Below are 16,555 nucleotides of genomic sequence, written 5' to 3'. Positions count from 1 at the left end.
AAAGTCACCATTTTCACCGGAACAGGTCATTTAACCATCCAAATGATTTCTAAACGGGTTTATTACGTTGAAGTAGTTGCCAAGTTCCCCTTTAACTGTTACAGTGTCTGCAATTCTGGAGAACCTGATAGTGACTAACAGCCGGCCCACACCAGGGGTGCCACTGAAGTGTTCTGTTCACGGAGTGTAAAAATAGTTGTACAGGACTGGTCTAATTTTTTTTTCAAATGTGCCCACCACTGTCACGTCTGGCGTTGCCAGTTCCATTGAATATAGTGGAAGCTAATTGTTGCAGTATATGCTCCGCCAACGGGGTGCTTCAGTTGCATGCTCGCTGTAGCCCGGCTACAAGTGCTTATAGATCCATACTGGGATCTGCAGCTTTCCACAAAGTTTTGCATTGTTCTACAGAGGAGAGACCTGTAGCCTCAGTCTGCCACAGTCTGGCACGGTGACTGGAGTCATTTAACTATTCTACTGTGTGTGGTTGTGGTTTACTCGTCGAGCAATCTAATCTTATAGAAGAGCAGTGGCCTTCAAATGAACAACTGTGCATTGTGATTCAGTGTCTCCCCTGCAGGCTTCCTGCTAATGGAAAATGTGATTTAAATGGTAGAATAAGGAGGGAAGTGTGGCGGGTTGGCAGTCTTCAGTGTATCACCAGATAATCACCAGATATCATCACACACACACACACACATGCACAGAAGTAGACCAACTCACACACATGTACCCACAGACACTGAAAGAGAGTCTTTATCTCCCTTGTGTGTGGTTTTATTTTCTCATTTTGTTGTAGAGACATGATACATGGTGGGTGGCGCCTGCGCAAACCCACCCTCACAGTGCCTGCCTTGTCTCTCTCGAAAGACTGTGCGCCCCCCACCCCCCGGCTCGACTGCTGTGTGTGTGTGAGCGTGTTTGTGTGTGTGAGTGAGGCACGACATCATGTCCTGTGTCCCTTGACATGGAGGCATGCTGGGTATGGAGCGGGAAGCCCCTGATGGAAGTCCCCCCCACAGGGCTAGCCCAGTAGGCTGGTCGGCTGGATATCCTTTATGGCCCTCGACTCTCCTGAGAGGAGCCCCTTTGTGTTCGAGTGGCGCTGTGGAGACGCTCTTCCGCATTCACACCGAGTTGAGATGATTTGCTCTGAAGCCTTGTGGGGAGTAGAGCGTATAATGCCAAAACGGCAACTTCCTTGGCGCCTAATGAATCTCGGAGTTCTTTCCCTCCCCAGTTCTAAATTCCTCTTTAAAGGAGCGGTTTGTAGGGTTGTTATCGAACGTTCTGTAGGCCAAAATCAAAACACTGGTGAACGTTCTGAAGACTGCCTAGACGCGAGCCTCTTCTGGGTTGCCAGATGTAATGAAGACTTAGCTAACATTAGTTGACCTGCAGCTGCTTTAACATTTCTCCAACCATGACCCAGCTACACATTACGGAAACAGTGAAAACAAAAAATACCTCTCTAACCAAGGTAACATATTTAGCTGAAGTTAGCGATGCAGATGAAGTTTTTAGCCTACCTGTCGAGGGGAAATATGGCCAGCTTTGCGTCAGACTTGATATTCTTCGTTTGACGAAGATGTCGCCATCTCAGGAAGGCTCCTCCAATGTCCATATAATTGGTTACTTGTTTTATCAAACAATATTTTTGGTAATTTGCCTGCCTATCGTAGTTCAAAACATAAGCGAAAATTCCGAGAGATTCCGCCCCGTAAATCATTTTTTTTACAGGTTTATATGGGTTATAGTTATGTTGCCAAAAAAGCCATTACTGTACTTCAATTCATCTTGTTTCCTTACTCTCTGACAACATATGGTGATCATTTTTGGAATGGTTGCAATTTATTTTCCATATATTTCCTACATACTGGTCCTTTAATTATTTACGGGGGCTTTTTTTTGTCTTCCATTTTGTGAAGTAGGGTCAGCAGAGAGAGGGCAGACATTCTGCCTGTGGTGGAAGAACACACTCTGTTTTCTCACTTGCATGCCATGCAAGCCAGGACAGTCTGACCCACAGCAACACTTCTTACTTCAGTGTTTTTCAACCACTGTGCCGGGGCACACTAGTGTGCCGTGAGAGATCATCAGGTGTGCTGCAGAAAATTACCCAAATGTCACTCACTGGTCCAGAAAAGCAACTGTTGCATCAAAGAATTTATAACCACATGCTCTCATTGATTGTATGATTGCACTATTTGTGGTATGCAGCCAGGCATTGTACAACGAGGCCCGATATCCAGTATTCACAGAATCATCACATATCCAGTTCATAACAACAATTAAATTAGATATAGTCACCTACAAATGAAACAGAGGGCGCTTGTTTTATTGAGCAGGTCTTGCATAGAAGCCATAATAAGGCCATATCTGTGTATTATTTGAAATTTTAGGCTATGGTATGTTTATTTTTTCTTCACACAGGATGTTAGTGTGCCGTGGGACATTTTAAATGTCAAAAGTGTGCCGTGGCACAAAAAAGGTTGAAAAACACTGTCTTACTTGAAGCATGGCTTGCTTTTATTGGAAAAAAGCTACTTTTTATTGGATATACATACTGCTTTAAGCCACTATTGCTTGTTTTGGCTTGATGATAAAAGAAACAGTACGGATTTCTGGTCGAAAACTTGCAATCTGACTACTGAAAAGGCAAAAATCCACACAAACGCCAAGAACAGTACAGTTTGCATTCATGATGCTAACTCTTGTTTGTGGTGATGCAGTTGCAGAAGCTTATTTTAAAAAATTTTTTACATGACTATACCCAGTGAACATGAATAATAAGATGCTACTAGCACTAGTTGCCTATAAAAAAACAGGCATCAGAAAGTGAGAAATTGACAATGAAGCATGATCGATAAATCAATTAATCAATGAATAGTCTCAGATGCAGATCAGATCAGTGCAGATTGATTCCATAATGTCTGTCATGATGCCCGGTAAGGAAAAATATGTGATCATGCTCAATCTTGTATCATGTCAAGCTCATTTCCACTAACCTCTGCACATGGTATGAGAACATAGCCTATGTACTTAATGTCAAACACATTGTAGGATGTTTATCTTTGCATTAGTTTGTTTCTTGTTTCTATGGATACAGTTGTAATTCAGTGTGCCCCACCTGTGTTGGTCCTTTAGACCAGTGATCTCTAATGAAAGTGTTCCGTCATGGACCTATTCAGACCTATTACCCAATGTTTATAATTAGTCCATTAAAATGAAACTGATTTCCTTGGTATTGTTTTACTTTTCCTATATTTGTCAGTGTGTCCTGTCCGCATCCTCAGACCAGTCTAAATCAGTCCCAGTCTAATAACACAACGTACTGTAAGATATTGCTACTACTACTAATACAGTCCTAAAGGACAAGCAGAATCATTCAATTGACCAGCAATATACTGTGGCACTTGTGAGCACATTTGGGCCTGACAAGATGAGGGTGTGATAATGACCAGTTAGAGCAGTTAGTTGGTGGAACACTTGGAAGGTGGATATGTTCTTCTCTCCTCTGGAGGCTCTGTGTTGGGTGGGTGCCATATACAGCTGTCTTTCTTCCACCACCCACGACCCCCTCATGCAGTTAGCAGTGGTCTATTATTGGAGGTTATGTCACTAGGTAGTACCCACTCCTGAAAGAATGTGTACTGTACATACTGTATGTGTGCGTGTACATGTCGTATGTGTATTTTTGTGCATGGTTGTGCATGTGTGTGTGTGTGTGTCTTTTCTTTTGTATACTTGGTTGTGTGTGCGCAAATTTGCATGCATACAGTATGTGCACATGTGTGAGTATCGATGGAAGTGTGTGTGTGAGTGTGTGTGTGTGTGTGCGCACACGTGTAGATGGGCTGGTTCAGTGTGTGTATTTGTATAAGTGAGAGCGGAAGTCTGTGTGTGTGTTGGTGGATAACTGATGACTTCCACCTGTGTGTGTGTGCTGTCTGCTCTTTGTTGATTAGGCCTCCCACACCAGCACAGTCCAGAGCATACAGGGGCAGCTAACCTAATCACCCTCGAGGGAAGGAATCAGGAGATCTCAAGCACCTCACATTACTCTCTTATTTTTAGAGACAGAGCAACACTGTTGTAATGGCTATGAAGGTTAGTTTTGCTTTGTGGCAGTGTAGTAGTAACCAGGACAACTGGATGATGATCCATAATGAGCCACTGTCTGGGACTAGTCTTTGTTGGGCCAGGGACACACATTACTATATTTTCTTATCTACCAAAAGGAGATTATTTATTATGACCGCCGCGCAGCAAAGTGAAGGTCATATAGGTTTAGTCAGAGTTTTTTTTTTCCCTCCGGATTTTTTTTATTTTTTTATTTATTTATTTTTTGTAATTTTGTGTCAACGATTCCCGGGACACTGAAAGACCGGGGTGCAAAAAAACTTGAAGGCCTTTCAGATATAACCTTCCGAGTTTATGCGGAGGTTTGTCAAACGAAGGTCCTACCCTTCGGGTGATTCAGATATGATGCTAACCTGCGGACCTTATACTGACCTTATACGGACCTATGTGTGAACGACATACACGCACATTACAGAATCTCTGTGTGGTTGTCGAGTGGAGGGGAGCTGTAGAACAACTAGCTAAGTTAGCAGTTAATATGACCGTTTATGTTGTTCAGATATACGGCCCAACCGTTTAACATCCGCAGAACCTCCGGTCTTACACGTATGTCTGAAAGCTCTATTGGTCAACATGTAGCCCAACAAGGATGACATGATGGAACCATTGTTTTTTGTTTTGATCCGTCGCCCTATCCCCGCCGGACTGGACACCCTGAAATGAGGGTAGGGCGGACACAGTTTTCTGTCTCGAGAACTGTAGGGCCTAGGAGGACCACATTTTTATGTATGTTGGTCTCCAGGGGCCATGTCAACACATTCCATACACACACACACGTAAATACACACACAAACACAGCACACACGTACATGTACACTCACGCATGCACATGCACACACAGAGGCACGCACACACTCACACACACACATAAACAAACTCACACGCAGACACACACAGATAAACACACACGCACAGACACACACACACCCCATTACCCCCCTTCCACACGCACACACACACACACACACACACACACACACAAGCACACATATACAAAAAAACAAACACACCCTATGCACACACTCATTTACATACTCAAAAGTAGGGGATGGAGTAGGAGATGGAGATAAATTGACAAGCGTGATTTATATATATATATGTTTAGAACAAAGGCTTGGTTGCTTGTTTAGTAATTTCCTCACTACAAACTGACTTCTCGACTCATAGATTCATCACTCTACATTGAATCTCAACATAGCGTACCCTCTGCGTTCTTAGAGACCAACTAGAGAAAGTGTGAAAGATAATAGCAGTCTCTTCAGGCTCACTATCACAGGCTGTCCTCCTTACTCATGTTGAGTTTGACATGCACACACATGTGTTCAGCCCCCCACTTCTAGCATACCAATAGATATTAGGAGACAGATGCATGGAAAAGGGCAATCCAATCTGAGATGCTGAACATACAGTCCTATGTCTCATGTGCAGATACTTTTTTCCCTCTCTCCTGTTCATTTGTCACACACACACACACACACACACACACACACACACACACACACACACACACACACATCTTTCCTGCTCTTGCTGTGGACACACCCCTTAACTGATCCTTAACTGATTTTCCTCTGGTGTCCAGTGAGATGGGAGGGCCAGTGACGATACCTCTCTGCTCTGCTCTGCTCTTTTGCCATGCTGACTCCAGTCTGTGCACGAGCAAGCCCAGTCCCTTGCTGAGCCTTCCAAGGAGAGTACAGGTTTCACTGTGATTTCTTTCCTTTCCAAAGCACTTTCTTGTCTGGAGCTCTCAGTGAATTGGACAAAGCAGGCACGAAGAGTCAACGACATTCATCAAGGTGTTCTGTGATCAGGTGTTAAGTCATAATTGACAACCAGGAGTGGCAAAATGGTGGCTGGAATGCTGATGCCTCTGGATGACCTGAGGTCCATCTACGAGGTCCTCTTCCGGGATGGCGTCATGGTAGCCAGGAAGGACAGGCGTCCCCAGTGTATGCACCCCGACGTCCCAGGTGTATCCAACCTCAAGGTGATCCGAGCGATGGGTTCCTTGAAGTCCGGAGCCTTTGTCAGGGAGACCTTTGCCTGGCAACACAGCTACTGGTACCTCACCAATGAAGGCATCGCTCATGTCCGAGAGTTCCTGCACCTCCCACCAGAGATCGTCCCTTCTACCCTGCACAGGGTCCGGTCCACGGCATCAACCCTGAACCTAACCCGTCGGGCAGCCCATGTGCAGACAATTAAGGGTCCCACCTGTTTCGTCCCCAAACCAAGAGTCAAAGAAGAGCAGGAAGATCTAGTGGATCGGCAGGTGTACCGATACAAGAAAAAACTCCCGAGAGAACAGGAGGGCCAGCCTGAGAAGACTGCTATGAGCTTTAGAGGCTCCTACACACCCAGCAATGTGGTCACCAGACCTGCGCATTCAGCAACCAGGGAGACCAAACAAGAGTCACCTGTCATTAGGAAACAACAGCAGCAGTCAGAAACCTCCAGGCCCATCACATTTGAAGAACAGAAGATTTCATCTGCTGCAAAGCCTGGTTCCTGGAAAACAAACAGAAATATCAAAGCATCTCATTCAGTAGTTGCTCCAACTGAGGAGTCCATTGCAAGTCCATGTGAAACAGTAAAGATGGACATGCCTGCTTCACCTGTGGAGGCGGTAAAAGAAGAGCCATTTAATGCCCAAACTGAGGCTCCACAGCCAGTGAGTGAGACAGTAGCAGTTGAGTTATTTCAAGAGGACATTAAATTCGCCAATGATCAGGAGCCTACAGATATATGGGATGAAGAGAATGAATCAAAAGACTTGGTGGCACTGGTTGAAGAAGGGGCAAGTCAGCAGGAGGTACAGGAGTCTAAAGAACTTACCACACAAACAGAACAAGAAGAAACCATTGAAGTAGAGCAAGATGCTCCAGAAATATATACCGATGGAGATGCTCCACTGACAGTCTCTCAAATTGTTAATGAACAAAATGCCAGTCAGGTGGTCCAAGAATCACTGCAGCAGATATTTGAGCCCAAAGAACAAACAAAACAAATAGAGACCATGGTGTTTGAGGAGCCGCTTGAATGTGTGATGATGGATGTTTCAGATGCCTCCTCTACTTCGTCCGTTATCTATCATGAGCCTGAAGCTGATGAGCTGGTTGAAGAGGTGACAGAGGATCTGCAGGAGTTGCTGGTGGCTGAAGATGCTGAAGTATTTAGGCAAACAACACATGCAGATACCAAGATGGTTGTAGAGGAAACCATTGATGCAGAATGTGCAGTGATGGCTGAGAATGTTCCACAAGTATCTGTTGCAGATGATTCACTGATTGTGCTCCAAATCCATGATGAACCCAAAGGTGATGGGCAGGTTAATGAAGAGGCTGGTCTGCAGCAGGTACAGGAATTTACGGAATTTACAGTTCCCCACATCCAGACTGAGCATTTACCTGAACTTGCTGTCCTAGAACCACCAGTGCAGGCGAGTACAAGTACGTCAGCCATAACTTCAGTTGCCTTGGAAGATGCGCTGTCACTCACTACTGTTAAATCCTTGGAGACAGTCTCTGATGGCACGCTCCACCCTCACGTTTCTCCCATGACTGATGCCTGCGTGGATCTCTCTGAGTTTGAGGTGCTAGACACTGACATCTCACATGCTGATGTAAATGTCAGCCCTTCACCAGAGGACTGCTGAATTGTATTGGACAAAATTTGATCCAAACCAGTATTGCTCGTTTTAGTATGCAAGAGGTAAAAAAGAGGTTAAAACAAGCAGTAAGGAATTCTAGTGGACAAATTGCAATCTAACTGCAGAAAAGGCATGCAAAATCCTTACAAACGCCAAGAACAGTACAGGTTGCACTGTTCAAAGGCTTGGAAGCATGCTAACTCTTGTTTGTGGTGAATACAGTAGCAGATGTAGAAGATTATTTTACATTTTCGCAGGGTGGTCCGATCAGGACCTCAAGACTGCAAACAGTAGCTTAGGTGTTTTTATTTTTATCTGAATGCATGATAATGCAATTAAAATAAAAAAGGGGAGATGCTTCAAAAAGTGAAAAGTTGTTACATGTTGTCATTTCGGACTCAAATGCATCTGATCTTCCAAATAGTTGAGACATTGTCTGACAATAAAGGATTATCAATCAATCAGTGAATATTATCAGACTAAAATGCAACTTCATTCCACAATGTCTGTCCTGACCCCAGTTAAAGAAAAATTTGTGATCAAGCTCATTTCCACTAACCTCTAAAAATGGTATGAAAACGTAGCCTACGTACTTAATTTCATGCACATTGTAGAATATTTATCTTTGCATTTATATGTTCCTTGTTTCTATGGATACAATTGTAACTCATTGTGTTTCCCTTGTGTTGGACCAGTGATCCTGGTCCCATTCAGACCTATTACCCAATGATCTCTCCAGTTTATAATTAGTCCATTAAAATTAAACTAATTTCTATTAAAACTAGTAAACTAGTAAAACTACTTTTTTTTTACTTTTTCTGTATTTGTGTCAGTATGTCCTGTCCACATCATCACACCAGTCTAAATCCGTTCTAATCTAATTGCACAGTTGTACAGGCATTCATGACTCCAGCAACAATAAACTACAATAATATACTGGGCCTACTACTTACAGTGGGGTTCTAATGGACAAGCAGAAGTACTCATTTGCCCAGCGTTACATTTTGGCTCTTGTGAGCTCATCTAGGTCTGACATGTTGAAGTGTGTGTGATGGAGACAAGTTAGAGCGGTTAGGTGGTGGAGCACTTGGAAAAGGGATATGTTCTATACAGCTACCCCAGCCCCTCACATGCAGCAGTGGTCTATTATTGGAGGCTGTGTCACTAGGTAGTACCCTCTCCTGACAGGGAGTGTACATATGTGTGCGTATTCATACCGTGTGTGTCTTTTTGTACATGTGTGTGTGTGTGTGTGTGTGTGTGTGTTTGTGAGTGTCTGTTCTTGTGTTTACATGGTTGTGTGTGTGTGCAAGTGTGCATGCATGTGGGTGTTTGCGTTTAAGCATGGAAATATGTTTGTTTGTGCTTTGTGTGTGTAGATAGGCTGGTACAGTGTGTGTATTTGAATATAGTTATGTTTATGGACACGTTTTGTCCAAAGCAACTTATAGTACTTACATTCATTGAAAGTTATAGTTTCAAATAAAGTTGGCATTCATAATGGTACCAACTTTTATCTTGTAAATTACCCCACTAATAATGCCCTGAATGGTACGAAACTTCTACAGTAGTACAACTATGTTCTTTACTCATAAAGCATGCATAAGGATGTAGATCCAGGAATGCACTAATATTTTGTTCGGAAAAGCCCGTAAAAGTCCTGGCAGGAAGCATGCATAAGGATGTAGATCCAGGAATGCACTAATATTTTGTTCATAGTACCAGTTTGCAACAATTATTAGTTAACACTAAGTTGTAAACACTTCGAAAAAAAATATTAAAAACTGGATATACCAAAAAACGTTTAATGTAACGTGTAATCACTTCCTGCCAGGACTTTTACGGGCTTTTCCCAAATCACGGAAGTAACGTCGACGCAGCGGTATAGTAGCAGATGTAGCATCCCTCAGGCAAGTGTTATTTAAATAAACTCCTGGTGTATTTACAAACTTTTCAATGCCTCGTTTTATGAGTAAAGAACATAGTTGTACTACTGTAGAAGTTTCATACCATTCAGGGCTTTATTAGTGGGGTAATTTACGAGATAAAAGTTGGTACCATTACGACGGCAGAAACTCATTCGTTTCTGACAGCGCTACTCAACCAGGGTTCGACCAAGGGAAAACAGGTTCTGGGAGGGTGTTTGGCTCGGGGTCATAGTGCAAAGGACCCTAGGGTGAAATTACTCCGAACCATCGCTTTAAGCATGATAGTTATAATAACAACAATATCAACTATTAATTTAAACAAAATTATGAGTTTTCATAATTAACAAAAAACATGAACATACAAACCTTAACTCAGTAAGGGAATAAGGGAATTCATTAGTTAAGTGTAGGGTGAACAGATAAGTCTTATGTCGCAAGAACTTTCACAAGAACGCAGAACACTAGGCAACGCATTCTACCAACGAGGAACCAACGATGAGATAAGTCTTGATTGTGTCCTCTTACCATTAATGGATGGTGGACACAGCGTTCATCAGAGGATCGCAGTGAGTAAAAAGGGATGTACAGTAGAGCTGGATAATGAAATTCAAGTAGCAGGGTGCAGATAAGTGTGTGTGTGTGTGCACACGCATATGTGTTCACGCATGTGTGTGTCTGTCTGTGTCTGTGTGTGGTGTGTGTTGGTAGATAACTGAAAACTCCCACCTGTGCGTGTGTGCTGTCTGCTCCTTGTTGATTAGGCCTCCCACACCAGCACAGTCCATACAGGGGCAGCTAACCTAATCACACTCGAGGGAAGGAATCAGGAGATCTCAAGCACCTCACATTACTCTCTTATTTTTAGAGACAGAGCAACACTGTTGTAATGGCTATGAAGAGCTCTTGGTGTGCTAATAACCAGGACAACTGCATGATGATGTTCCATAATCAGCTACTGTCTGGGACAACTCCTTGTTAGGCCACTCAGCCACAGACATTACTGTATTCTCGTATCTCCCCAAAAAAACATTACTTATTTTATTATTTTTTCCCTGTTGCTTCCAGCAAGCCAACTGATAAACATTCTATTGTGAGTCTTAATACTTACAATGGTGAATTGATGATGCTCTTAATGCGGTCAAATGTTGGATTAAACCTTGTTCCTTTATTATTTATTATGTTGTAATCCATTATTAACAAGTCCTAATCAAATGTCTGAACATACATGCGTGTGGCAGCTTACAGTGATGCTGCGATTTCTTTCTCATTCACACATTCAGACTGAATTAAATCTTGACTTAGCGTACCATCTGGATTCCTGGAGACTGAATGGAAAATGTGTGAAAGATAATAGCGGTATCTTCAGGCTCACTCTCACAGGCTGTCCTTACACATGTTGAGTTTGACATACACCCACATGTGCTCAGCCACCCATGTGCTGCAAACTATCAGACATTAGGAGACAGATGCTTGGAAAAGGGCAAAATGGGAATCCGATCACAGATGCTGAACATGCAGTCCTATGACCCATGTTCAGATACTGCTATTGGGGTCTTGGTGTATTGTATCTGCTCTTTACAGATTCTTGTAGTTGCAGTTCTAGTGTTGATTCCATTTTAATGAAACTAAAGAGATTTACTGTGGCCATTTCTAGCAGTTGAGACCATCCACATCTCTGACAGAATCACTGTCTATGACCAAGTGTTGTTGAGGCAACATACAGTACAGACATCACCCAGTGATGGTTTTAACAGCTTCTGCTTAAACAAATTGTGTGAGATGAGATAGATCTCTGCAATGGAGAGTATGTGTGTGTGTGATTTGTGTGTGTGGAGTTAGATCTCTGCAATGGAGAGAGAGTGTGTGTGTGTGTGTGTGTGTGTGTGTGTGTTGAACTCTTGTGGATTACTCATGCTCTACTCCACTTTTTATTCATTTCTCTCTCTCTCACTCACTTTCTCCTGTTCAATTGTCACACACACACACACTCTCTCTCTCTTTCTCTCTCTCCCTCATTCATCTCGTCCGATTTTGCTGTGGACACACCCCTCAGCTCGTTTTCCTCTGGCGGCCAGCGAGGTGGGAGGGGTGGTGGCGGCACCTCTCTGCTCCACTCTATCGCCATGCCGACTCCAGTCTGTGCACGAGCAAGCCCAGTCCCTTGCTGAGCCTTCCAAGGAGAGTACAGGTTTCACTGGCATTTCTTTCCTTTCCAAAGCACTTTCCTGTCTGGAGCTCTCTGTGGAAAATACAGACGACGAGCAAAACAGAGATAGAGAGAATTGGACAAATCTGGCACGAAGAGAAACAACTGGAAGAGAGCCAACGACATTCATCATAACTATATGCTCGTAGCTTATCAAGGTGTTCTGTGATCAGGTATTAGTCATAGTTGACAACCAGGAGTGGCAAAATGGTGGCTGGAATGCTTATGCCTCTGGATGACCTGAGGTCCATCTATGAGGTCCTCTTCCGGGACGGCGTCATGGTAGCCAGGAAGGACAGGCGTCCCCAGTGTATGCACCCCGACGTCCAGGGCATATCCAACATCAAGGTGATTCGAGCAATGGGTTCCCTGAAATCCAAGGGCTTCGTCAGGGAGACCTTTGCCTGGCAACACAGCTACTGGTACCTCACCAATGAGGGCATTGTTCATGTCCGAGAGTTCCTGCACCTCCCACCAGAGATCGTCCCTTCTACCCTACAGAGGGTCCGATCCTCAGTGTCCACCCTGCACCCAACCCATCGAGCAGGCCACGTGCAGAAAATTAAGGGTCCTACCTCTTTTGTCCCCAAGGCAAGAGCCAAGGAAGAGCATCAGGAAGATCTACTGGATCGCCAGGGGTACCGTTCACAAAAATCGCTCCCCAAAGAACATGATGGCCTGCTTGAGAAGATGGCTATGGGCTTTAAAGGTTCCTACACACCCAACAATGTGGTCACTAGACCTGTTCATTCAGCAACCAGGGAGGCCAAACTAGTCATTAGGAAACAACAGCAGCAGTCAGAAACCTCCAGGCCCATCACATTTGAAGAACACAAGAAGATTTCAGTTGCTGCAATGCCTGGTCCCTGGAAAACAAGCAGAAATATCAAAGCATCTCATTCAGTAGTTGCTCCAACTGAGGAGTCCATTGCAAGTCCATGTGAAACAGTAAAGATGGACATGCCTGCTTCACCTGTGGAGGCGGTAAAAGATAATCCATTTAATGCCCAAACTGAGGCTCCACAGCCAGTGAGTGAGACAGTAGCAGTTGAGTTAGTTCAAGAGGACGTGAAAATCACCAATGATCAGGAGCCTACAGATATATGGGATGAAATCAATGAACCAAAAGACTTGGTTGAAGAAGGGGCAGTTCAGCCGGAGGTAGAGAAGTCTGGAGATGGTCCACTGATGGTCCCCCATATTGTTAGAGAACAAAATGCCTGTCAGGGAGTCCAAGAATCTCTGCAGCAGATAATTGAGCCCAAAGAACAAACAAAACAAATAGAGACCATGAAGGTGCTTGAGGAACCGCTTTCTAAAGAATGTGTGATGATGGATGTTTCAGATGCCTCCCTTACTTCCCCCATTATCTATCATAAGTCTGAAGCTGAAGAGCTGGTTGAAGAGGTGACAGAGGATCTGCAGAAGATACTGGTGGCTGAAGATACTGAAGAACTTACCAGACAAACAACACATACAAATGTCAAGATGGTTTTAGAGGAAACCATTGATTCAGAGTGCGCAGTGGTGGCTGAGAACATCCCACAAGTATCTGTTGCAGATGATTCACTGATGGTGCTCCAAATCCATGATGAACCCAAAGGGGATGAGCAGGTTAATAAAGAGGCTGGTCTGCAGCAGGTACAGGAATCTGCAGAACTTGACAAACAAGTAGAGGTCATGAAGGTCATTGATGCAGTAAATGTGATGCAGGCAGTTGATGCTCCAAAAATATCTCCTAGTGATGTGAATGTTACAATTCCCCACATCCAGACTGAGCATCTCTCTGAACTTGCTGTCCTAGAAACACCAGTGCAGGCGAGTACAAGTACGTCACCCATAACTTCAGTTGCCTTGGAAGATGTGGTGTCACTCATGACTGTTAAATCCTTGGAGACAGTCTCTGATGCTACACTCCTCTCTCCCATGACTGATGCTTGCGTGGATCTCTCTGAGTTTGAGGAGCAAGCCACTGACATCTCACATGCTGATGTAAATATCATCCCTTCACCAGAGGACTCCACCATCCACCATCCTGTTGTAAATGTAATCCAGCCCTCACAGGGAGTGGAGCAGGATGCTGAGCCCCCAGCCAAAGAGCATCCTATGGAGGCAGCATCCATGCTGGAGCTAAAAGATTCAGTGGAAGCCATGGGAACTTGCCCTCACCTGCCCGCCCTTAAGCTTGGTCTGGGCAAAGGGACAGAGGAGGAACCACAGCGGGAGGAACAGGTCAGGGGTCAAGACGAAGAGACCAATGACGTTGCAGCAGCCACACAGCTGAGCTCCTCCAGTCTTCCATTGGACAAGGATGTCGTCATAGAGATGCACGAGGAGGACGAGGAGGAGGGAAAGAAGTGCTGGTCAGATTTCCAAGAAGGTTAGAGAGCATGTTCTGTAGCCCTCCCACCCACACTCCCTTTCTCTTTCCTTCTTTCTATGGGGCCAGTCCTGTTTTCACTGTGCAAGCGTGTGTGTGTGTGTGTATGTGCGTGCGTGCGTATATAGTGAATTTGTGCATACAGCATACATTTACCAAACACAGGGATTTTAACGCTTAGAATAGAGTATTTGTTTGCCTGAGAACCATTTTTGATGCTTCTGAAAAAAATTTCCTTAGCAATTGCAGCACTGAATGTTGACTTCAAAAGTTAGAGAGCTTTTTAATAGAATATCTGAATATCAAACCATCTGAAACCAGTTGAGGTGGTATGTTGTTTGTTCAGAGTGGAATGGAGCAAGATGTGTGAAAACTACTACTACTAAAAGTTTCTCTCACTCACTCTGCCTCGCTTGCCTTTACAACCACACTCACACAAACACACACACACACACACGTACTGTACACACACACACACACACACACACACATACACACACACACACACACACACACACACACGTACTGTACACACACACACGTGCACAGAATGAACATGCACTCTCAGACTCTCTAACACACATGCATATGCAGACACACACACACTCACACACATACACACACACACAGACTGTGTAAGCATCACCGAATAAGCCCTTGAGCTGATCTGTACAGTATGTGTTGTAAATATTTACATGCCTCTCCAGATTCCTCCATGTTCTGAGGTTCCAAGAGAATATTGTCGTATGTGTGTGTGTGCATGTGTCATTTGTGGGTGGGCTGTGTGTGTGTGTGTGCGTGCGTCTGTCCGTGCGTGCGTGCGTGCGTGCGTGTGTACGTTTGTGTGCGTGTGTGTGTGTGTGTGTGTGTGTGTGTGTGTGCGTGTGTGTGCGTGTGTGTGTGCGTGTGCGTGTGTGTGTGTGTGTGTGTGTGCGTGTGTGTGTGTGTGTGCGTGTGCGTGTGTGTGTGCGTGTGTGTGTGTGTGCGTGCGTGTGTGTGTGCGTGTGTGTGTGTGTGTGTGTGTGTGTGTGCGTGCCTGCGTGCGTGCGTGTGCGTGTGTGTGTGTGCGTGCGTGCGTGTGCGTGTGTGCGTGTGCGTGTGTGTGTGCGTGCGTGTGTGTGTGTGCGTGCGTGTGTGTGCGTGTGTGTGTGTGTGCGTGTGTGTGCGTGTGTGTGTGTGTGCGTGCGTGCGTGCGTGTGTGTGTGCGTGCGTGTGTGTGTGTGCGTGCGTGCCTGTAAGAATGAGAGAGAGCAGACATGGTGCTGTGAAGAGGGATTACATAAGAGAGCCCCGGCTTGCAGCCTGGTATTCTGTTATTCACTGTGGCCAGTTGCTCTTTCGTTTTTAGGCTTTAGTTTCAGCCCTGATCTTAAACCAGATAAAAAGACATCAGTCACTGACACTCTATAGCCATGATGGAGATGATGGATGCCCACAAGGGACATTTTTAAAGAATATTTTGACACTTGACACAGGTTAAAAATCCCTATTACCTCTAGCTTGAATTTCCCCTTGAGGCTTGAATTTCCCCTTGAGGATCAATAAAGTATCTATCTATCTATCTATCTATCTATCTAGCTAGTGATTTATCAGTCTCTCAATTCTGCTCGTCAGTGACCGGTTGGAGATATGTAAAATATGACCCGGTGATTCTCTCTGTGGTTGTACACTGTGTTTTCAATATTTGGCTAAATGCACAGAATGGCCAAAAAGCAGTGAATAGCAAAATTTAGCTGTTGTGAAGTGTGACTGAATCCATTTAATGGCATACTTTAATAAAAATTTTCAGTTTGGGAACGTGCGCACATCAAAATTACGGTGCAGGAGCCAAAAGTCCAAGATCCAGTAACAGAGAAGGTCCGCACACTTGCTCTTCGTTTTTTAATTTTTTTTATTTGACTTCAATCCCCAACACACATGACGTTTCGAGCCCTTCGGCTTTTCATCAGACGAAGATGAAAAAACAGAGAGCAAGTGTGCGGACCTTCTCTGTTACTGATACTTTAATAACATTAACATTTTCCTGCAGGTGTTGCTACCAGAAGCATTTGATTGGCATGTGTTGTCCTGGTTCCCAAACAGTATTGTTTGCTATACTTAAGATTTGAGACTGATTTGAGAGCATCCATCAGATCCACTTTCTTAATCTTTTACTTTTATGGAGATATCTGTCTTTGTTAATATGATCCTCCTTTGTGTATTTATTAGTATTGTCTCCCACACTAAATTAATTTACCAGAACCAAT

At 44.2% G+C, this 16,555-nt stretch overlaps 1 protein-coding gene and 1 pseudogene across 2 annotated transcripts in view; both read left to right on the top strand.

Moving 5' to 3' along the window:
* Positions 1-16,555, top strand: part of pleca (plectin a) — a 144,364-nt gene that overhangs the window by 56,769 nt on the left and 71,040 nt on the right. The window contains exon 1 of one of the 2 annotated variants that reach the window (XM_076301711.1): positions 13,075-14,309. The exons of the other annotated variant lie outside the window; for it this stretch is intronic. Coding sequence (XP_076157826.1) covers positions 13,118-14,309 — 1,192 coding nt within the window. The 5' untranslated portion in view covers positions 13,075-13,117. Of the gene's footprint in view, positions 1-13,074; positions 14,310-16,555 lie in introns of those variants that run through there. 2 annotated transcript variants of the gene reach the window in all.
* Positions 12,049-12,966, top strand: LOC143140433 (small ribosomal subunit protein eS10 pseudogene; annotated as a pseudogene).

The sequence above is a fragment of the Alosa pseudoharengus genome, unplaced genomic scaffold (genome assembly GCF_046254945.1).
Source record: "Alosa pseudoharengus isolate Yale_2024_CS ecotype anadromous, Long Island Sound unplaced genomic scaffold, YU_APseudo_1.1 YU_APseudo_1.1_scf_23, whole genome shotgun sequence".
In the NCBI taxonomy this organism is placed as follows: Eukaryota; Metazoa; Chordata; class Actinopteri; order Clupeiformes; family Clupeidae; genus Alosa; species Alosa pseudoharengus.
This window is presented reverse-complemented; position numbering and strand designations above follow the sequence as displayed.